This window comes from Peromyscus leucopus, chromosome 2, assembly GCF_004664715.2.
Source record: "Peromyscus leucopus breed LL Stock chromosome 2, UCI_PerLeu_2.1, whole genome shotgun sequence".
In the NCBI taxonomy this organism is placed as follows: domain Eukaryota; kingdom Metazoa; phylum Chordata; class Mammalia; order Rodentia; family Cricetidae; genus Peromyscus; species Peromyscus leucopus.
Genome location: NC_051064.1, coordinates 54,919,654 through 54,942,654, shown reverse-complemented (window position 1 = coordinate 54,942,654; position 23,001 = coordinate 54,919,654). Strand labels below are relative to the sequence as shown.

The 23,001-nt window shown below is 48.2% G+C and overlaps 1 protein-coding gene and 1 long non-coding RNA gene across 5 annotated transcripts; one reads left to right on the top strand and one right to left on the bottom strand.

The window, feature by feature from the left end:
- Positions 1-1,527: 1,527 nt before the first annotated feature.
- LOC114710580 lies at positions 1,528-2,200 on the top strand. The gene is made up of 2 exons (XR_003737079.1): positions 1,528-1,630; positions 1,675-2,200. It is a non-coding gene; the product is annotated as an uncharacterized LOC114710580 (long non-coding RNA).
- Clta (clathrin light chain A) lies at positions 2,008-20,179 on the bottom strand. 4 transcript variants are annotated; one of them, XM_028894742.2, is made up of 7 exons: positions 19,828-20,179; positions 14,417-14,454; positions 12,906-13,023; positions 8,937-9,048; positions 4,595-4,648; positions 3,394-3,429; positions 2,008-2,453 (listed from the first exon to the last, which is right to left on the bottom strand). In XM_028894742.2, exons 1-7 carry the CDS (start codon positions 20,042-20,044, stop codon positions 2,282-2,284), a joined length of 747 nt encoding a protein of 248 aa, XP_028750575.1. In that variant the 5' UTR covers positions 20,045-20,179; the 3' UTR covers positions 2,008-2,281. The 4 variants fall into 4 exon arrangements, with proteins under 4 accessions (XP_028750575.1, XP_028750576.1, XP_028750578.1 ...); XM_028894743.2 differs by lacking the exon at positions 3,394-3,429 and having other exon boundaries at positions 19,828-20,178; XM_028894745.2 differs by lacking the exon at positions 4,595-4,648 and having other exon boundaries at positions 19,828-20,178.
- Between the last annotated feature and the right edge of the window lie 2,822 nt (positions 20,180-23,001).

Here is a 23,001-nt window from a genome sequence, read left to right as displayed (position 1 = left end):
TACCTAGCCTCTTGGGTTTTAATTAATTCCAGATGTAAGCAAGTTGACAACCAAGAATAGCTTCACACCCTCCAAGTGTACCTTTCCCGTGAGCCTGTGCAGAGCTGTGGGGATGGGGTGGCCTGACTGCAAACTCTGGGCTCCAGCGACACTTCCTGCACCCAGGAGCAACAGCAGTGGACCTGAAGCCTCAGGACCCCCGTAGACCTCAGAATGCTAGCATCACGGGAAGGTTCGGGTTAACAGTCTTCCTCAGACCACAGAAAGAGAGCCTGTCACCCAATGAAGGAAAGCTCACCGGGAAATGCATGCTTGCTGTTTTTAACAACATAACTTACACATTTCACAGCCTTCCCCATAGGCATACTCCTGTGAAACAGCCACCAGAATCAAGGGACTGGGCAGATGTCACACCCCAATGTCTGCTGAAAGATGCTTCATTCGTGGAGGTTGTTTTTGTTTTTGAGACAGGGTTTCTCTGTGTAGCCCTGGCTGTCCTGGATCTCACTTTGTAGACCTGGCTGGCCTCGAACTCACAGAGATCCGCCTGCCTCTGCCTCCCACAAGTGCTGGGATTAAAGGCGTGCGCCACCACCGCCCAGCTACTCATAAGGGTTAATGAGAAACTGGGGTCCAAATCATGGTGGCCTTGGTGACTGTCTTATCTTCCCAGAGAAAGCAAGCAGGACTAGAGCTTCTGGAAGGGGAGCTGCTGTCCACATAGGGTCTTTGCTTCTAAGTGCAGATACTTTGCCCCTCCTGCTTTTCACTGTTCCCTGTGACCCAGAATTGGTCAGTGGAGTCAGTGTTCGAGTGTGTGTGTATCTTAAACACCTAGAGCTCAGAGCCTTGGGTCTGAATACTGACTAAATTAGAATTTGTGCTTTTTGTTGTATGTGTTTGTTTTTGAGACAGAATCTCACTTGTCTTACTCAGAACCTTGGTTTATCTTGAACTCCCAACAATCCTGCCGCAGCTTCCAGAGTGCTGGGATTATAGACAATGAGTCAGCACACCCAGCTTAAAATCTATTCTTTCATTGATGACAAAATACATAGTCAAAAGTTCTGCCTATTAACTGTCCCCTGAAATAAGTGCTAACAAATGCCACTGTATTAGTTACTTTCTGCTTGTTAGTAGCTAGAGCTGAGACAAAGCACTGCTCTTCCTTAAGGGGTCTCCTGGGTGGTCTCTAGGTGAACTTGGGTTTCCTTGCAGCATGGTGGCTCCACGGCAGTAGAGCTTTTCACGTAGTGGCCCAGGGTTACCAGGTAGAAAATTTGAACACATCAGCCATAAGCTGTGTTGCCCTTTACAGTCTAGCCTTAGGACTCACACGCCATCACTTCTGTCCTCTAGTTTCTCATCTGGACAATTTCAGATGAGAACTGTCACACTGCCTTCAGGAAACCCAGACAATGGCATGTAGACGGTACCCAAACCAAGCTGTTCTAGGTCAACAATGGCATGTAGACAGTACCCAAACCAAGCTGTTCTAGGTCAACAATGCATGTAGACAGTACCCAAACCAAGCTGTTCTAGGTCAACAATGGCATGTAGACGGTACCCAAACCAAGCTGTTCTAGGTCAACAATGGCATGTAGACGGTACCCAAACCAAGCTGTTCTAGGTCAACAATGGCATGTAGACGGTACCCAAACCAAGCTGTTCTAGGATTATGGGAATTCAGGGGAGAGGAGTAAGGCATTATGGAGGGGCCTTTAAACATTCTTAAATTGGACCCCATCTCAAAAAGTAAAAAAGGGGTGTTGATGGGGCTGTGGTAGCATGCTTACCTAGTACACCTGAGACCCTAGGTTCACTCTCCAGTACTCCTATTCTACCCCCCAAACACCAGCAATTTGGAGTTACCATAGTTTAAGGAGAGTTGGATGCTCACTGGCTGTGCCTTCTCAGCCCCAAAAGTACTTGAGAATCACTCCCACCCCTTTAAGCCTGCCTCCACACTGCAGCACCATTTCAAGATCAATAAAGATGCTTCAAGTATAATGTTTGAAACAGAAATTTATTCTCAGAATAATGCACAAAAGCATGGGTTGAGGCTACTGTCGGGAGCATCCCTCCCCTCCTCCGCCTCCCCTCTCTTCTCTGAATGCCAGGGAGAACACAGTTGAAGGAAACATGCAATCACAAACAATGATCAACTCTAAAGACAAAGGTTTGGTCCAAAAGAACTCAACATAATTAATCCAATTACGTGAACAGCCTCACTGAGTAGGATTAAGATATTGCAGACGTAGTGTTTCCACAGGGTAGCTCTTCAATGCACCAGGGGGGCCTGCTTCAGGGAGATGAGGACTGAGCGCATGCGAGAGACATCTTTGGCCTGTTTGCTGGACTTGGGGTTAAAGTCACACAGGCGGGCCACCCGCTCCCATTCAGTGCCTGGGGATGACTCATCGATGTCGTTTACAAAGGCTTCTTCTGCTGCCCTGGAAGCAATAACAAAGTATGTTGGTTTAACGTAAAAAAAACCTTTGAGCAATCTGGTGGCTGCCTTGCTACAACTCACTACAAAGTAAGTGATTGTCTGTTGACTCAGGGGCATGAGTGTATGAGCCCCTGGCTCAGGTCAAAGCAGGGGCAGACAGACAAGTGGCTAGCTCTCCTTGGTACAGGTAGCCAGGCTGCTGTATGAAATGGTGGAATACAGGTGTTTGGTTCAGGGCTCAGTCCGTCCCTATGGCTGTCTTTGCCTCATCAGAGCCCGAGCAAGCCCGTCCTTGGCCACCTATGCACGGCTTTCCTGCACAGAGCACAGCAGCAGGCTGTCGGGGGCCTGAAGAGTAGCTTGTGCTGCGCTCCACTGAGGTTTAAGGAAAGTGAGACTTCAGAAAGCCCTCGGGTCATCGCCCAAGAGCCTGAAACTTACTCCTAAGGCTGGAGAGAAACAGGGCAGAGCAAAAGGCATTCCAGACCAAGCTCCCATGCTAGCAGGCACTAGAGACTAAAGCCATTCTGGAAGGGGTTTGTTAGGACGTTCACCAGTTCAGCCAAAAGTCTGCCATTTTCTCTCCAGCCAGGTGCCTGGTGCCACTCAGGGAGTACCCTGGCAGGAGAGCCAACAGGAGCTGCTTTTTGGCAGGCTACCACTCCAGCATTCTTTCACATCGCGATCAGCCCACCCACAGTGGGGCCTGCCGGGCAGGAGCACACGCCCAAAGGACAGTGGTAGAAGTGGGAAGACACATGTATGTCATCTACTCCAACAAGCATCACGGGCAAAGCAAAAGCAATGGAGATGACTGGTCTGTGGGGACGGGGTGGACCATCCCAGGGATGACCGTGGCAACACTGCTGAAGCCCAGAGCCACGACAACACTGCGACTTCATGGCACACACAGTTAGGGCAGTGAGAAAGGTTTACTTAACTGTTCTAGGCTGTAGCAAGGATGGTTTATGTTTGTGCTTAAAGGTGAAGAGAAGAAAAGAAACAAGGAGAAACTTTAAGTCAGATACAGAAAATGAGAATGAGCTCAATGCAGATGGTCAGTAAGCTAGACATGCCCTTGCCGCTTTTCCTATGCCTGGGACGTGCAGCTGGCTTTGCTGGGCCACCCTGCTGCCCAGCAAACCCAGACTCAACCTTTCCAGTCTCCATTTCTACTCCACAGAGTGTAAAAGTTGAATCAAACACCACCTGTAAGTCCAGCATTTCACAAGTCTCACTGCAAACTCATCCCGTTCTGTCTTCTAATGAGGTGGCCATCTCAGGGTCATGGGCCTTACGAGGCTCTCCGGCTACCACCCACCTTCACAAGTGGTTGCTGTTTTTATCCCTAATTCTGTGTAAAAAGGAAATCAGTGAGGACTATTTCCAAGTCCTCAGCAATACTGTTTTCATTAATAAGGATCCCTATTAAAAACAACAAAAAAAAAGCTTTTCCAGGAAAGATAGTTTTCTGGGGGAAAAAATGAAGAAGTTCTTATTGGACACTTTTGACTGTCTTGACCTCACAGCAGGGGCATCTGTGCTAGGGTAGGAGACGGGGTACCAGAAGCTAACCACTAAATGAGCAATTTCTGCTATCTAAGGCCAGAGAAAAACAGTGACCGATACCCACTTTGTCTGAGTGAGCAACACTCACCTCACATTCTTTAAGGATCAAGAATTGACAAGGCAGAGCACCCCCTCTCTGTCCCAAACTCCCTGATATGGAGCTGCAGTCCATGGCTCCTAACATCCTGGGTCATCACCTCTCCATGGGGGAGACCCACCTTCCCACCTTAGGCAGACAGGCAGGCAACAGGGCCTGGAGCAGAACCAGTGGCGGCAACCACAAGAGGTCAGAGCCATCCAAGCCCCAGACCCTTCCCAGACAGATCATGAAGGACCATGTTTGGAAAGCTTGCTTCCCTCCAGGATCCCAAGTATGTAAATGGTCACCAGGGAATGTGTGGAGTGATAATTCTACAAGATTAGCAGTGGCCATATCTAGCTTATCAACTGTCAAGCAGCCCCACAGAGCCAATGTGAAATATTTTAAAAAGCAAAGCAACTTGTGACAAAAAGGAGCATTAACTCTAAACAAAAAGAATCAAAACAAGAAAATGAATTAGTTTTGCAACATACACATAACCAATCACGTCAGCGAAGGGTTGTTTGTAGAAAGCTTCATCTGCCACCCTAGACAGCAAGAAGTCCAAAAGGCAGGCAAGCAGGCAGGAAAAAAGAGAAAACATTGAGAAGCAGAAACATCTAAAATCCACAATAGAGGTGTGACAGCGCCCAAGGCTCCATTCTAACCCCAGGGAGGCTTCCAGCGGTGGACACTCCAGTGCAGAGGCATCTTGGAAGCTGGCCTTCATGGGCTCTCCACAAGAGAGCGCTCCAGCTTCAGTTTTGGGCCTTACCAGCAAATTGTGGGTTCCGTGTGATGGCACACACCTCGACCATTACCACCTATTCCGCCAGTGTGCTTGCCCTACTCCAAGGGGAAGGTGACTGTGGCTCAGAGATGAAGACCTGGTCAGCTACAGCAGTAACAGTGTAGCTTACAGTACATATATTTTACTTACTATAAATTAAAGTCGTTTCCAAGCTCAGGATGGCAAGCTGCCTTTCTGCCAGCCTCAGTAAGTGCCATTGGGTATGAATACTGCCAAGCAACAGATGAGCACAGTCCCAAAGATGTAATCCCCAATCTTGGTCCCCGTCGCTGCTCCCCAACACTGGCTTGGTGGAATAAGCTGCCTGTGGCTGTTGCAAACCGTCAGTCTTAGAGATCAAAGCGGCTGGTCTACTGAAGTGGAAGCTAGTGTGGACTCTGGCCCCAGGCTTCTGTTCTGCTCAGGAAACCAGGACAGTTTCTAAACACCTATGTCAGTCTCGGCTGGCTCTGACAAAGTGTAGCTTAAAACCCCCAACTTCACCAAGTCTTAATACGTATGCCCAGGTGGAAGTGCACCAAATGACAGAATCTGGACTAGCCGGGGAGACGAAGGTGTCCAGAAGGCATACTGCAAGTAACACAAGTCTCGGCCTTTGCCAGCTTGTTTTAGGATGAAACACGGGAAATGCCTGGCTTTTTGAGACAGGGCCTCACACTGTAGCCCTGGCTAGCCAAGAACTCACTCGCAATCCCCCTGCCTTGGCGTCCCAAGAGTGAGGCAGCAGTAACTGGCTGGGTCATTTCTCAAGGACAACCATGCTCACTCATTAACTTAAGGTAAAGTCGAGTAACTTACATTTTTAGTTACTTCATTCTGATCCAGGGTTTCAGGTAGTCCAGGTTGGACTTAAACTTAGTAAGTAGATGAAGATGACCTTGAAATTCTGATCCTCCTGCCTCCACATCCCCAATCCTAGGAATGCTGGGATTATGAGTATGCTCCATCACATCCACTGTGGATCAAGCTCAGGGCCTCACAGATCCTATGCGATCACTACTGACTAACCTACACCTTCAGTGGAGTTTCAGTTTACTTTTAAAATGCACACATACCCTTTTACTCTTTCCTACTTCTCTACACAGAAGGTATTTGTGGAAATTTAAAGAAAGCAAAAGGAGCAGCCTGGCTGTGACTCAGTGACTCAGCGGGGATCCGGCTGCTGTGAGTAAGAGAGGCACAGGGCAGGCAGCCTGTACACTAATCCTTTTAGTTTACACAAGGGCTTAGCCTAATCCATCTCAACGCTGCCTCGCTCCAACTGGAGGAGAACAAAGCTTTAATGCTCCAAGGCATCATTGACAACACAGGCTTCGATGTCTAGCCCCAAACTAAAGGGCTGGTCAACGACAGGCAGGGCCTCTGATGGACAAACAACTACAGAGCAAACACGGGCACCCCACCGGTTTGTTCTTCTCCCAGTTTAAGGCGGACCTGGACTCAGCGACGGTCAGAGAGCTCAGGGAAGCCTGGGAAAGGGGAGAGGAATGCCTGACCACAGGACAAGCTCCATGGGCCTCAAATAACAATTCAGAACTTCATTCTATAAATAGCTCCAGTGGACATGGGAAAAAGAAGGCTACCACTGCTAAAAATAATTAGGTTCCTCAAATGTTTTCAGGCTGTAGTAGAACTGGAAAGCCCAAAGTAAGAGACCTCTAACCTGGAGGATGCTTCCCTTCTTGCCTAGGAAGGGAGTTGTTGTAGGGTTGTCCTCCACGAATGACCTGCAGGAGACTATCACTGTTCTGACTCTACTGAGTGACCCGGGATAAAGGGACGTGCAGTTTGGCCTTGACCACACCGTACCATGGACTTGGGAACAAAGACCCCGCCTGTCTGCTGACTTCTTCCATACCTCCACTCTGCAGGGCCGGGCCTGGACTTGCTCCCAGTGTCTTGGTGAGGTGTTGCTTTTTTTTTTTTTTTTTTGAGACAAGGTCTGTGCATCCCAGGCTAGCCTCAAACATTCATTTCTGTCTCAGCCTTCCGAGTGTGGGATTGTGGTAGTGTGGCACCACAAACGGCTTCCTTCACTCTGTGGTGCTGAGGTCTGAACACAGGGCCTTGCGTATGTTAGCCGGTGCTCTCTCTACCACTGAGCTCCATTCCTAACCCTTCAAATGATCTGCAACGCCTAACCACCATCCTCTGACCCTCTGAAGAATCACTACAAGCCTGGTGGTGGCAATCCTGGCACTCCAGAGGCAGAAGCAGGCGGATCTCTGTGAGTTGGGGGCCAGCCACCAGATGGAGCTCACCATATGAGCTCTAGGACAGGTCTACATAAAGAGACCATCTCAATAAAAAAATCAAAACAAAACAAAACAAAACTACTGGACTAAAGAAGGAAAAACCAATCTTCTGTCCTAGGACTGTGGGGATGGCTGGCGAGCATACCTCCTGCTTTATACAAGCCTGTGAGCAGGTTTTACAAGGCATGTGAGCTGGTTTGTAACAGCGTTATGTTACCACTTCATGAGAACTCTTTTCTCTGGAACTTGAGAGGATCAGGCAATTCAATAGTCTACAATTCCAAGAAAAGTAAAGTCCTACAGTCTGCCTACAAGCTCAGAACCCCAACCTCTACGGTTAAGTACCTACAACAGACATGGAGTATTCCTTTAGATAAAGGGAGTAGGCAAAGACTTCTGTCCCCCATATATTCATCATTAAGTCTGAAAATCTATTTGTCAGGTGCTGAAGCATGAGGACCTGGTGCAGGAAGAGTCGGTGCACTGGGTCCAAGCACTTCAGAGCAGATCAGCTGCTGAGGCAGCTTCCCCCGGATGTCACCACAGCACAGCAGCCTTCTCTACTGCAGACCCGGGCCTGAACCTAGAGCGGAGTCATCTCGAGGAGGAGGAGAACAGCCAAGTCTGGCACTGTGGGCACTTCCCCCGCACAGCAGAAGCGCAGAGCAGCTGGGGGGCAGCTCTCGCCCTGGCACTAAACCTGACCAGACGGTAGTTTCCCCCTTCCTGACCCAGAACTTCACCTAGAACCTGAAGGCACTGTTCCAGAGTGTAGCCCTCAGAGAAATATCCAGGTTAGGGGCCTGGGCCTGGCCTCAAAGGGTTTTCAAGGACTGCCATGAAAGAGCCCATATATCCTGTCTGCCACAGCTGCTCACAGCGGCATCAGATGGCTGGGGACGGGTTAGCTACATTTTCCTGACAGATTTCCATCTAAGAGCTGCCCAAAAAGCAGCACCAGACCCAACCCACACAAACCAACTTCAGGCCCTAGCCTAGTCTGCCTTGGGTCTTGTTTCTGTTTTTTGAAACAGTAAAGTGAGTGACATGCCTCCTATCCAGTAAAAGGTGTCTGGCTCTGAATGCAGCAGAAAGTAAGCTAGTCTGCCTTGTCTGCAGGGAGCTATCCGACAAGTATCTCCCTAGACTACCTCCAAGGAGGAGGAAGATATTCCAGGGAAGGGCTCCTAAGAAATGAGTACACACCACAGCTACTGCTGGGTGATAACAGGAAAATGAGTGTTTTCTCCCTGCACTATTAACTTTCGGGAAGTGAAAACTGTATTCTGAAAACACCATTTTTAGGAACCAACTCAAGTCCTTAAGCACAGGTAGTAGCCAGGGAACCCTTAATTCTGTACTCCATGTTGGAACACCCTGAAGTACCTAATTACAGAGCATGCCCATGCTGAGGACCCTCATGAAGCCTCTTTAGGAGAGCAGGGCTACATTTAGGGAAGGCGGCAGAAGTTAGTCTGTAATTGTCTCCAAAGTAATAAGACTCTGCAGCTGACCTTTCATCTCAGAGTTTTGCAGCGCTACTTCCCTGGATCCCACCATTATAGCTGATGAAACTATGCCCAGTTTAAGAGCCAACTCAGTCCAGGCTGAATTATGCTCATAAGACCCAGGAGACTTGCAGCCTCTGTTTCTAGCAGTTTCTTCCAAATCGGCAAAAGCCTTTCATATGAAGGCAGGCACAGCCAAGAACCTAGACTGTGTGCTGGCAAATGGACTGGATTCAGTCTCCGAGAAGCCCAGTAGACTGACCTGTTGTTTGCTTTTGTTTTCTGTAGCTGCTCATCCTGTCTTGCATACCATTCTTCCAGCTCCTTTATTGCTTTCTCTTTCCACTCTGCTTCTTGCTTTCGAGAATTGGCATCTTTTAAGGGAGAGAAAAGAATACAACTGAGGGAAAGAAACATGTAAGTTCATTTCAACATGTAATATTTTGGTCTTACTGAATTTACCTAAGGATGGAATGTATGTGTACGTCTATGCTGGGGAAATGATAGAGATGGCTCGGCTCTGCTCCTCCAGGGGACCAGGTTCCACTTCCAGCACCCATGTCACACGCTGGCTCACAACCACCTGTAATTCCAGTTCCAGGAGATCCCACACCCTCTCTGGCCTCCACAGTACTTCACACGTGCACCAGCACAGGCATACATACAATGTTTTTTTTTTTGAGCCAGCATTTCATATAGCCCAGGGGGCCCTGAACTTCTGGTTCTCCTGATTCCACCTCCCGGTGAAATGTCCAGACTATAGTCACGTACCACTGTGCCCGATTCTGTGCTGTGCTGGGGACTAGCCTCAGGACTCTGCACGCTGGGCAAACACTCTCCCAACTGAACAGTATCTTCTGCTCTTCTCACAAACCCACAGTAACCAGTCATGTTTTTATAAAACACAAATTTACTTTAACTATAAACATTTGCATGAGGCAGGAAACTAACAGGAAAATCAGCAGAGGTAGAAATGACTCGAGAATCAGAGAATGCTAGGATACAGAACCACAGAATACCTCCTCCAGCTCAGGGCCTGGTTAGTTTGTAACAGAGCCAGCTGTGAAAGAAAGCAGGAATGGAGGAACTGTGTGCGTGTTTGGGGGGCGCGGGCGCCGCAAGGACACAGGGTCACTATTAACAACTACCCAAAAGCTTCAAGACACTACAGTGAGAAGAGTCACACATGCAGGTTTTCTAGCCTGGATTCTCAAACAGGAAATTCCTTTTCTCTAAGTTTCTTAGTTCTGTTCATGTGTGTATGTGTGTGCATGCGAGAATGCAGGTGCCCAGAGGCCAGAAGGCATGAGAACCTGTGGAGATGGAGTTACAGGCACTTATGAGCTACCATGTAGGTGCTGGGAACAAGTGCTCTTAACCACTGAGCCACCCTTCCAGTTCCAATGTGAAATTTCCTAAGATTAAATGTGGTTTTCCTAAAATGTTTAGTTGATGATCATCTGTTACAAGGTGAGAGAGAAGTATTATCACAGCCAGTGGTGGACTCGGCACTTGAACTCACTCTAACAGTCACACACATTCTTAGGGACATCCTCTCCAGCAGGTTGTACATGCATCTCAATCTGTACAATACTTCCAAGAACATAAATTCTAGGTCCATTTTCAGCAGTGAGGGGAAAACAAAAAATAAACCAAAAAAATCACCTCAGAAAGCTGCGTGCACTTTCGGGGGGGGGGGGGGGGGGGGTGGCGCAGAGCAAAGACTTAGTCTGCTCTCAATCAAGCTCACACTTGACTTACTTCATTATGCAAGCCTGGAAATAATCACATGATGTGACCATCAAGGCTACCGTAATCCAGAGAGCTCTCAAAGTCCAGAGCAAGAGCCCAAGCTGTAGTCAGTATCTTGGAGGAGAGTAGAAAGCAGGGAGGCACCAAGTAATGATCTGAAGAGAAAGAAAGCATTCCCTGGCATTTTCATGACCCTTGTAAGAAACGCACTAACAATCAGCACAAGGCTGCATCTGGCTGTAACAGCCTGGTGACAGGAGTCATCCCCAAGTTTCAATGATCAGGTCTTCATTTGGCTGTTAACTCCTCAGAAGATGGCCTAGCATTTGCAGAAGACTCATTTAGTTGGAGCTTCCACTAAAGACACACATATATAAATCTTCTGATGGTCTGTCCACGGCACACAGAACAGAGGATGAACTATACTGCTATCAGATTCTGGAAGTTGATGAAGCCACGTGAGCTTCAAGGAACTGAAAAACTACTACCAAACCAGCCTGGTCTCCAAAGCGAGTTCCAGGAAAGGCGCAAAGCTACACAGAGAAACCCTGTCTCGAAAAACAACAACAACAAAAAAAAAAAAAAAAAAAAAAAAAAAAAAGAGAGATGGAAGACGGATTCTATGAACAAAGGGCATCAAGATCATGATGGGGAAACCTACAGAGACAACTGAACCAAGCTCAAAAGGTGGAACCTGCATGGGACTGGACTAGACCCTCTGCACAAAGAGACAGTTGTGTGGCTGGCCATGTGATCAGGACCTATCCCTGGTGCACGAGCTGGCTTTCTGGATCCCATATGGTTGCTCACCCTTGAGGCAAGGGGGAGGGGCTGGGTCCTGCCTCAACTGAATGTACCAGGCTTTGCTGTCCCCTCCATGGGAGGAATTACACTTTTGGAGGAAGGGATGAGGGATAGTGTTGGGCTAGGTGGGGGGAGGGGGAGCGGGAGGAAGGATAAGAGGGGGATCTGTGGTTGGTATGGTATGTAAAATGAATAAAAAAATTTATTTTTGTTAGGATTGGGCATGGTGGTGCACGCCTTTAATCCCAGCACTCAGGAGGCAGAGACAGGCAGATCTCTGTGAGTTCAAGGCCAGCCTGGTCTACAGAGTGAGTTTCAGGACAGCCAAGGCTATACAGAGAAACCCTGTCTCAAACCACCCCCACCCCACCACCCACACACACAAAAAAAGCATACACACAGGACTGGAGAGATGTCTCAGTAGTTATGAGCACCTGCTCTTACAGCAGACCCATGTTAGGTTCATAGCACCCATGTGGTGGCTCACACCCATCCATCCCAATTCCAAGGGATCTCACACCCTCTTCTGACCTCTGAAGGCGTCAGACACACATATGGTACATATACACACATGTAAGCAAACCATTATGCACACAAAATACAATAAACAAATCTAAAAATAAATGAAGTACACACACACACACACACACACACACACACGATACATAATATAACTACAATGAAATTCATCTAAGAGCTGAGCGTGATGGTGCAGGCCTTTAATCTCAGCATTCAGCAGGCAGAGGCAAGCAAGATCTCTGAGTTCCAGGCTAGCCTGGTCTATACATCGAGCACCAGACACACAGGTGGTACACAGACACACATGCAGCCAAAACACTCATACACATAAATTCAATAGCGAACCTTAAAAAAAAAAAAAAAAGGCTCATGGCGCTATTTGTTGGAAAGTGACTGGACCACAAGAGACCTAACCCAACGACTGGATCAATCCGTGACGATTCACAACTGAAGGGACCACTGGGAGGGGGTGGTGACAGTGAAAGAGAGCGAAGGCCTGAAGTGTGGCTGTGCAGTCTTTAAAGGTTTCTGGAGTCCTTGGCCTCCCGGGCTGTTTCCTAGCTGCCATGAGGAAAAGATTTCCTCTGTCGGCCCTGTCATGGCGTTTCTGTCTTACCAGACCTGACAGTAGGGGAGCCAGTGGCCTGTTTCTGAGCTGTGAGCCAAATTAAACCTTCTTCTTTTGCACTGATTTTACAGTGTGTCATCACAGCCACGGCAAGTTACTAACACATTTCCTAACTTTTGATTATCTTTCAATGATGAATGATGAATGTCACGCACAGGACAACACCTCAGCTCTCCATAAAGCCTGTAAACAGCACTCAGCCTGAGCTAACACTGTTTCCCTTCAGATGCTAACAGAATGAGAAGGCGCTGAACCAGTGTCCACACAGGAAGATCAAATCCTAACTTAGCCTTTCACTTGGAGTCCGGGGCTTTTCCTGGGGAAGCTGGCTTCCTCCTGTGTTCTCATGTAACAGTCTATGATGAAGCACAGCCTTGTCGGTGGCCTTGTGACCTTAGGCTGACAAATACAACTCCCCAAAGACCAGACAAGGACATTATGGCTAATCTAAGCTTAAAAGGGATAAAAGTAGAGCCCAGGTCAACCACTGCACTGGAAACAGACCCAAAGGAGAACAGGATTCCTTACCAAGGGCTTCCAAGCGCTCCGTCTGCTCTTCTCTCCACTTACGGATACTTTCAGGCTCTGATTGCAATCGATCCACTTCTGAAATAGCTGCATAACTGTCTGTTGGACCATTACTCTCCTAACACAAAACAATAATATACTCATCAGTACCCAAATGCCTTCCTGAAGGGTCTTCATAAAAATTAGAACCTCGAGCCGCACAGCACAGCTAGCCGTCATAAGACATTACAGGTTGCTCAAAGCAACAGGAGACCCTTACAAGCCACCAGAGCTGAGCATTACTGTGATGAATCCTTGCACTCTCACGAGGGAGGCAGAGTGGTTGTATCTGTTAGTAAGTGGGACCCGAGTGGGTGACAGGAAAGCTGAGGTTGTGTGAGTAAGGGACATATTAGGAAACTCTTATCAGCTTGTTCATTCACTTGACAGAGAGATTATGTGTTATCTCCAAAAAAGTACACAGCAAGGCCAAGTCTTGAGCCAAAGACTTCGAATGCTATTTTACCATGTAGGAAAGTCATTCAATACCATCTAACCCAACAGTAAATTCTAAGAAAGAATCCAAAAGAAAATGAACAACTACAGTCAACCCAGGGGAGGAATAGAAGGCGGTAACCGTGAGTCAGAGGGCACAAGAACACTTCTCTGTGTGGGTAAGACTGAGAGCCACTAACAAGCTGACTAAACCTCATAGCTGCCAACTGATCTGAGAATTACACTATGCAGCTAGCTTAACCTTATCAGACTCTAAGACAACAAGAGAATTAAAGTTCTAGTGTCTGCCAGGCTTGGTGCTGAATCCCAGCACTCAGTTTTGGGAGGTGAGGTGCCTAGCCTGGTCTACCTAGTGAATTCCAGGACAGCCAGGGCCACACACTGGTTCTGTTTGTCTCAAAGACAAAAACAATAAAGCACTAGTGACTTCTATAGTGTTCGACATGGTTGGTGGCAAGGTGTAAACTGGCCATCGTCACCACCACCACCACGAAGGATCAGTGCCCCCCCCAGGTGAGGACCAAACCCAGGGCCTTGCCTACCACTGAGCCAAGTCCCCAACCCCAGGATCAGTTCTTGAAGAAAAAAAAAAGAAACAGAAACTCGATAAACTTTAAAACAGTGCTCTCAGTTCAACACAGTGGCTTTACGCCTGTAATCGAAATACTTGGGAAACTGAGGCAATGCCATGAGTTCAAGGCCAACATGGGCTACACAATATGACCTTGTCCGAGAAAAGCAAAATGAAAGCCAAGTGTGGTGGCTCAGGCTTTTAATCCCAGCACTCAGGAGCAGAAGCAGCCTGGCCAAGGCCAGTCTGGTCTACACAGCAAGTCACAGGCTAGCCTGGGCAACATAGTGAGAATATTTCTTTTTTTTTTTTTTTAAGCTCTTCCTATCAATGCCACTTTCCACTTTGGTAGCTAATGTACCAGCAGTGGGGTCTCTTTTTAGGTCAGTCAATTCAAATCACATGAATTACACTCTACTATCGTTAAACATAGAATACTCTGTACCTGGTAATATTCACCGTTCATCACTCCATCAACAGCATCTGCAAGACATAAGGTTTCAGCCTGTCAATCAGGACAACTAAATGCAGGGCCAAAGGATTATACAGCAGAATATAGTACTGTGTGCTGTAGAGACTATGAGTTACTAACAGCTTTGAAGAAGTGACCCTAGAGATACAGGACAGCTCAGTGGCAGACAGCATACCTAGCATGCATGCCTTGGTGAGGCCCTGGGATCGATTGGAAAATAGTTTGGTCGGGAAGGGTACGAAGTAGGAAAGTATGGCTGCGAGGCAGAGCACTGGCTGCTCCACTGAAGGACCCAGGTTTGGTTCCCAGCACCCAGATGGCAGCTTCCAACCATCTGGAACTCCAGTTCCAAAGGGTCCAACACCCTCCTTCTGGCGTCCATGGTACCAGGCACCCTAGTGGTACAGGAACATATACTCAGGCAATACACTCATACACATGTATTTTTTAAAAATTGCCTGACACCCTGAGTCCAATCCCTGTGATCCAAATTGTAGGAGAAAACAAGATTACTGCAAGCTTTCCTCTGACCTACACACACACACACACACACAACACACACACACACACACACACACACGCACGAGTGTGAGTGTGTGTGTGTGTGTGTGAGTGTGTGTGTGTGTGTGTGTGTGTGTGTGTGTGTGTGTGTGTTGAATTGTGCATAGTGATACATGCCTGTAGCCTTAGTACCAGCACTCAGAGGCTGAGGCAGGAGGATGAAAGGTTATGAGGCCAACCTGGGCAAATCCCAAGTGAGTTTGAACCCATACAACAAGAAACTAAAAAACAGTAGATAAAAGTATTTGGCTGGCACAGTCAACCACCCCTCTGATCAATTCTTTGTGGGACACAAATGCTGGGACACAGGGTATGGCGTCCTGGGAAGGTCCTTATTCCCTGTGATATAATAACGTAGCCGACACTTCACTTTCTTCCTCTACTGAGATTTGCCTACTTTACTGTCTTCTGGTCTCTGTATTTCCTTTATTAATGATCATATTATATTCCAAATATTTCCCCCATGTTGTCCACCTCCCTCCCCAGGCTCCTCTGTGTACTAGGCAAGTGTGCATGCATGTGGAGGTCAGAGGGTCTTGTGGGCTGTCTTCTCCAATTGCTCTCCTGCCTTCTCTTTGGAGACAGGCTCTGCTGGCTGGTCTGCCTGGCTCCTCCCGGCTCTGGGATGGCAGGCACGCAGCACAGCAGCCGGGTCTTCCACGAGGACTTGGGATCTGAACTCAGGGCCTCACGAGTGTGCAAGAAGCACTTAGCAGCCAAGCCCAAGCCCAAGCCCCCATTTTGTTTCTGTGGAGCTTTTTTAAGTTTAAAAAAAAAAAAAATTAACACAGGCTTTCACTGTAGCTCAGGCTAGCCTCAAACATTATGTTGTTGAGAATGACCTTAAACTTCTAATACTCTGCTTCCACCTCCCAAGTGCTGGAAATACAGATATGAGCCACCACACTCAGTTTATATGCTAGTGGGAATTGAACCCATGGCTTCATGCACACTCGGCAAGCACTCTACCAACACCCCAATTGGGCTTTACTTAGAACTACAGCTTAATTTGTATGTACATTTCCAACTCTCCCTCTGTGATTCCTGCATGGGCTTTTCTGCTGCAGGCTACCCCACAACAGTGTCTTTCTTCAGGTCGTCAGGTTTGGCAGCAGAGGCCCTGCACCCACTAAGCATCTCTCTGGCCCTCCTCTGGTACTTTAAACATGTCTCTCTAATTCACCCGCAATTTATTTTTGTGTAAGGTAGAAGAAAGAACGAGATAGTTTTAAATCCTAGAGCTTCCAGTGGCTAGCCTGGCCAGTCCTTCAGTATGGCTATATATTACAGCTAACACAGTGTCCAGTTAACAGACTCCAGCCCAGGACCATTACTCCATACATAAAACCAGAGCAATGCACACCCCATACCTCATCAACTACTTGATCCTGTCCTGTAAGTCTGAGGATTCACCCCGACCCTCTGGCACATGCTTTGAGCTCTTTATTAGATACATTATTTTTCTGACATCCTTTTTTAAAGACTTATTTTATGCCTATGGGTGTTTTGCCTGTATGTGTGTGGACCAGGTGTGCAATGCCCAGAAGGCCAGAAGACGGAATCCGATCCCCATGAACTGTAGTTACAGCCACCATGTAGATGCTATGAACTGAATCCAGAGCCTTTGGAAGGGCAGCCAGTGATCTTAACCACTGGGCCATCTCTCCAGTTCTGATCTAACATTCTTACATGAATCAAATGGCCCAAGTCAAAGGACAATCTACTGCTACAAAACAATAGAAATTATGTGCAGGGCCCTCGATTTAGGAGAGCTACGCCAACTCCAACGATCCAGAAGAAAACTTTCTCAGGTATCTTAACAAGTCCCAAAAGAAACAAGGGCTGAGCCAGGAACGACAGCACATGCCTTTTATTTCAGGACTTGGGAGACAGAGGCAGATCTGAGTTCAGCCAGCCTGGTCTACGGAGCAAGTTCCAGGACAGCCTAGGCTAGAGAGAGACCCTGTCTCAAACAACCACTCCTGCAAGAAAGAAAAAGAAAACACCAAGGGCCAGAGTGAAGTTTCCATAGAGCAAAACACCTTGAACTTACATTCATCAGTGTTATGAAGTCAAGCAGACCTAGGGGTGACTCCTAGTTGCGCCAGTGAATAGCTTGCTACCTTAGGACACTGCTTAGCTTGCACAGTAATCAGTTCTCATCTGAAATATGTCCACACTTGAGCTTAGCTGGCAGTTACTCCATGGTCCAGAGGCATAAGTAAATATGTATAGATGCAGTAAATGTACAGGATATTTAAATACTGAACGCAACATTCTCTTTGCTCTTCCACTTCTACCAGTAAAATTCCTCTCTCTCCTCCGAGAATGGACTTGTCAGGAAGGCAGTCCTCTAGTTCCTCGGCCTTTCTGCATTCCTCTCCTGCCAGGCCCCACCACCAGGACTTTCCAGCACCTGGCCTTGGGCCGCCTCCGTCCTGACCATCTGCTGCCTCCCCCAGCTGCCTCTCCTTCTAAACTTACACCTTGGCCCACCCAGCCTTCTGTCTCACCTGTGCTCATCTCCTGCAGGAATTTTCCCCACAGAGGGAGCAAGTTCAGGTCTCACTGAGCTCCTGCCTACTCTCTCAATTTATTCAGTATATCCAAAGCCTATGAGCCTAGTAACTCCTCTTCTTCCTTCTCCCGTGAGACTTCACTGATCACTTTCTACACACCAGTAAGCACTTTACATATTAACAGAATCCTGAAACATCACGCAGTATACATCATGCACCTTTGCTAGAAAAGAAAGCAGGCTGGGCAGTGATAGTAATTACAGAACCTACCTAAGTTCACACTCCAGCAGCATAGGATATCCCCAAACCCCAACCACAACTGCGTCTGAAAGTTCTCTAATCCCAAGAGGAAGTGCTGAAACTACATTATTAGCAACCTCAACACACTGTCAGGATCTGGCATTAAGTCATTAAATGCTTAGTTCATAAAAATGTCTTTCCCAGGAACTAAGTCAGCAATCCCCCTTTCCTTCCCTTTGCTGCACAAAAGGCCCGATGGTGTGGCTCTAGTCTTTCCTTTTTTCCCCCAAACTGCCTACCCCCAAAAGCTGCATGCTCTCTACAGGGCTCTTTTTGCCCATTTACTTGTTAAACGTCTACTATAGGTCAGAGACTGCTAAGTGATCCAAACGCGTTGACACTGGACACAACTGTCCAGAGAATCACTAGTCTTCTAACTAGGGGTCCTGCTCCTCCCAACTCTTGCCTGCCCAAAACACCCACAAAGCTTTTCTTCCTCCCAAGCAAACCACGCTAAAACATCTGCAACAGAGTGAAGTACAGTCTAAGACAGGGTAAACTTGAGGCTCAGCCTTTTAACCAAGTCACATCTCTCTCTACAATTCAGTTTCCTATTAAACGAGGAAAGGAAGTTATAGGGACAAAAAGCAAATTTTAAATGTTCTCAGGCAAATGCAAAAGACCGCCCAAAGAAAACAGCCCCTGCCACTTAAAATCAGCAGACCTGGGCACAGCACATGTTCCCATCTAAGTTCCTGCTGGGGCTGCCTTGTCTAGGAGATAGCAGTGTCCTGGGTTGTGTTTTTAAGGAAAAAACACAGACGTGCGCGCCAGACAGAGACACACACACGCACACACACACACACAACACAGAGGCTGCAAACTAGGAGCACCTCTGTCCCAAAATATTCTGCTTGCTTAGGATGGTAATTGGAGATTTCTGTGCCTCAATTTCCCAAAAGCACCATCTGATGCACCAAAGTCTAAGTCTGCCACACTCACCGTCTCAATGCCGTTTGTTGGCGCCTGTGTAGACAGATATTCCTACTTGCTCAGGGAGGGCCATTTTTTCTTTAAATTGCATTTTTTGAGTGAGGGTTTGATCTGTTACTCAAGCTGGTGATGAACCTCTGGCACCACCCTCCTAAACACCTGAGTGCATGCTCCCAAGGCCAAGCTGCTTTTCTCTTTTTTAATGGAAAGCCATTGTGTCATTTTTCTAGCGAGCTTCCTACTTCCTTATACTAACAAATGGGTCTTTCCCACTCCATCTTTGCTCCCACACCACAATCCTGAGCATCACACCAATTACAGCACTCAAACTGTCAATCTACCCGAGCCCCTTTGGCTCGAGTTCTGCTGCGGAAAGGCCCACATTGCACTTTACATTCATCTTTCTTTCCTCTTTGGTTGGTCTGGACTAACCCAGGCTTTTCCTGAATCTATACTTCCTTCCAGAGCCGTTCCAAAGAAAAGCGCCAGGAGTCCTAGCCTCCACACACTCAGCAATGTAACACCTATACTTCTAGCCCAGTTTCTTTCTCCACGGCCAGACTGTCTTTTCTGAGCTCCCTATTTTCCTCTCTTCCTCCCCACGACCCAACATTTTGTATGTCTTAACTGCTCAACTACGTTGCCATTTTTGTTCGCATGTGTGTCTCAAAAACTGTATTAGTCTTACTTTCCCCCCACTAAGTCGTTCTTTCTGAGTGAACTCAGACATGTCTGTAAGTCCGGCCAAACTGCGCCAATGCGGTGGCTTCCGAGACCAGGCTTCAAGCGCACCCAGTGCTTAGTGAAGTTGGACTGAACGGGCCCGGATCCTGACAGTCTCTGCATCTGCGCTCCCTCCGCCCGGGCCCAGCTGCACTCAGGCACTCCGACGCCCGCAGCCTTGCAGCAGCGGAGGTCTGTGCATGACCCAGACGGGGTCTCGCTTCCTCTTTACGTTCCTCTGTAATCTCCAGCTTCAGCCGGGAACCCGGGTCCCGCGGAAGCGCACAGACCCGCCCCGGCCCGAGTGTGCCCGCAAGTCGTCCCGCCCGAACGCCGCCCCCCTCTCACCCGGACCCCCCGGCGGCTCGCCGTGCGGCTGCGGCCCGGGGGCGCCGCCGTCCAGGATGGCGAAGGCCTCGTCGTTCTCGATGCCCGCAATCTCACTCTCCTGCTGCGCCAAGAAGGCCGCGGCCGGGTCTTCCTCGCCGGCGCCCGCCACCCCGTTCCCCAGCGCGGGGCCCCCGGGAGCACCGGCGGGAGCGCCGAATGGATCCAGCTCAGCCATGACGGCCCAACTCAACCGCAGCGACCCCGAAGCCGACGCCAACCGACCGACCCGCCGACACCGCGCCCCGCAGCGGACACTGTGCTAGCGGCTGCTACTGGAGGACGAGCGAGAGGAGGGAGAAGGTGGAAGCGGAAGCCCTGTTTCGATATCCGGTTGGGTTGGCGAACCTCAAAAGGAACAGCCAATCAGAGGGCGAGAGCTGCCCAATCAGCGGGCGAGGGGGCGGAGCCCTGAAGACAACTCGTGACTGGGAGCGGAGGGCGGAGCGAGCGGAAGTGCCACCTGATCAAAAGCTGGGACTTGCAGAAAGAACTTCAGGAGTGACCCGGACGGTCTTCTGAGGGCGTGGGGGGCCGCGGTGAGGTGGCGGGCGTTGGTCTTCCTGAACCTCAGTGTCCTCGCTTGGAGAGCAGGGAAAAGAATTCTGTAGTGCCTCCCTCCTCGATTATTGGAAATTGTATGGGTACATAGGTCGAGAGAAGTAGGTTTCTCTTTTACTGTCACTCCCCTAAAAAAGAATCAAGGGCTGGAGAGATGCCTTAGTGGTTAAGAGCACTGGCTGCTCCTCCAGGGCGCCCAGGTTCAATCCCCAGCACCCACATGGCAGCTCACAACTGTTACTGCGGTTCCAGGAGTTCCCACACCCGCACACAGACATAGGCAAAATACCAATGCACATAAAATTAAAATTAATAAATTAAAAAAAGAAGCAACAAAACTTCCCACAAATGTGTGTGTGTTTTATTATAGTTACTTAAGATGTGTGTAGATCAAAGGCCAACTTGTTGGGAGGCCATTCTACCATGTGGGTTCCTTGGATGGAGTTCAAGGCTTGGTGGCAGGCACCTTTCCCCAGTGTGCCCTCTCGCCAGCCCTGTGTGTTTTAATACACACATCTTGGATGTTTTGTTTTCTTAAAAAGTAACTACATAAAACACGTCTTTCTGTTGTTTTAACCGAATGGGGACAGAAGACTTCACCCTTGCTAGGTAAGCCCTCTACCACTGAACTACATCCCCAAGCCTTCTAAAGCCATTTTAAGTATGGAATGCGAAAAATTTAGAAGAAGGCTGGCAAGATGGCTCGGCGGGTAAAGGTGTTGGTTGCCAGGCCTGATGACCTGAGCTGGCTGCCACGGCATCATCATATATGCGCACCTGCACACTCAACAGTACACACAAGATAAATGTAAAAACAAAAACTTAGCTGGGCGGTGGTGGCGCACACCTTTAATCCCAGCACTCGGGAGGCAGAGCCAGGTGGATCTCTGTGAGTTTGCGGCCAGCCTGGGCTACAGAGCGAGTTCCAGGAAAGGTGCCAAAGCTACACAGAGAAACCCTGTTTCAACACCCACCCTCCCCCAAAATTAAAGTTAATTCCCGTCTGTGACGAGAGCACCTGGAGGCAGAAGTGTGCTGGCTACTTTCATGTCAGCCTGACACAAACTGCAGGCATCTAAAGGAGAGAGCCACAAACTGAGAACATGCTTCCACGAGATCCAGCTTGTACGGCATCTTCGTAACTAGTGATTGGTGGAGGAGGGCCCAGCCCACTGTGGGTGGAGCCATCCCTGGGCTGGTGGTCCAGAGTTCTACACGAAATCAGGCTGAAAAGCCAGTAAGCAGCAGCCCTCCATGGCCTCTGCACCAGATCCTGCCCTGTTTGAATTCCTGTCCTGACTTCCTTTAGTGATGAACAGCAATATGGAAGTGTAAGCCACTTTCCTCCCCAACTGGCTTTTTGGTCATGGTGTTTCATCTCAGCAATAGAAACCCTAACTAAGACAAGGAGGAACCCGTGAGCTTGAGGCCAGCTTGGTCTACATAGCGAAGACAAACACAAGGGCCGATGATGTCTAAAAACAAAACACAACAAAAAAAGGTGACCACATATGAAGTATTTCTCATTCACCTTTGGAGCCTCGCTGTGAAAACCAGCAGGGACTCCCGTAAAGGGTCCCAGGAGAGTCGTTTGCTGTGCTGGCTAGTTTTACAACAACTGACATGAGCTAGAGTTGCTTGGGGGTCCTGAAAATGCCTCTGAGTTTTCCCTGTAGGTAAGTCTGTAGCACATTTTTTACATCTGTATATGTTAATTTAGTTTTTAATCAAAAATAAAGTGACTTTCATATACTCTATTCCGATATCGGTTCCCCCCTCCCTTTTTACTCTCTTTCTCCCCGGTCCTCCCCACCTTTCAAACTCCGCTCCTTTCCTACTCTCTTCGGAAAACAAACAGGAAAACAAAGACAAACAAACAAGGCTAAAACAAGATGAACGGATTAACAACAACAACAAAAGAAACTAAGAAAGAACACAAATATATACGCACACACACAACCCATAAAAATTCAAAATTGGAAACCTTAATATACAAGCAAAAAACCAGTAAGGGGTTTTGTTGTTGTTGTTCGTTTGCTTTTAAAGAAAAGCCCAAACAAAGTAATATGAGACAAAAAAAAAATCTCCAGAGATACCTTTGAGTGTGTTTTGTGTTGGCTAAGTACTGCTGGGCACGGGGCCTTGAGTGAGACTCCCTTGGAGAATTTTTCCTTTGCAAGCGGGGTGAGTTGGAGATAGTTTCTTTGTTGGGGAGGAAAACTCATGCCTATTCCCATCTCAGTGCTGGGCCCCCATCTGGTTGGATCTATGCAGACCCTCTGTACACCGCCACAGACTTTGTCAGTTTGTTTGCATCAATCCTGTTGTGTCTGGAAGACACTTACCGTGGTGGTATCATCCATCTCCTCCAGCTCTTAGAATCTTTGTTCCTCCTCTTCCTCAGAGTTCCCTGAGCCCTGAGGGGAGGGATTTGATGGAGACATTCCAATTAGGACTGAGTATTCTAAGGTCTCTCTTTCTCTGCACATTGTCCAGCTAGGGGGCTCTGTATTAGTTAGCATCCATTGCAGGAAAAAGCCTCTCTGATGATGGCTGAGTGAGACACTGATGTAT

What these genes read in the sequence shown, in the direction of transcription:
- Clta (XM_028894742.2), bottom strand. Translation starts at nt 20,044, where the DNA reads ATGGCTGAGCTGGATCCATTCGGCGCTCCCGCCGGTGCTCCCGGGGGC. An exon ending in CGAGCCGCCGGGGGGTCCGG is followed by an intron (nt 14,455 to 19,827) that starts GTGAGAGGGGGG and finishes TATGTCTTGCAG; the next exon opens with ATGCTGTTGATGGAGTGATG. An exon ending in GCTGACGTGATTGGTTATGT is followed by an intron (nt 3,430 to 4,594) that starts GTATGTTGCAAA and finishes TTCACCTTTAAG; the next exon opens with CACAAACATAAACCATCCTT.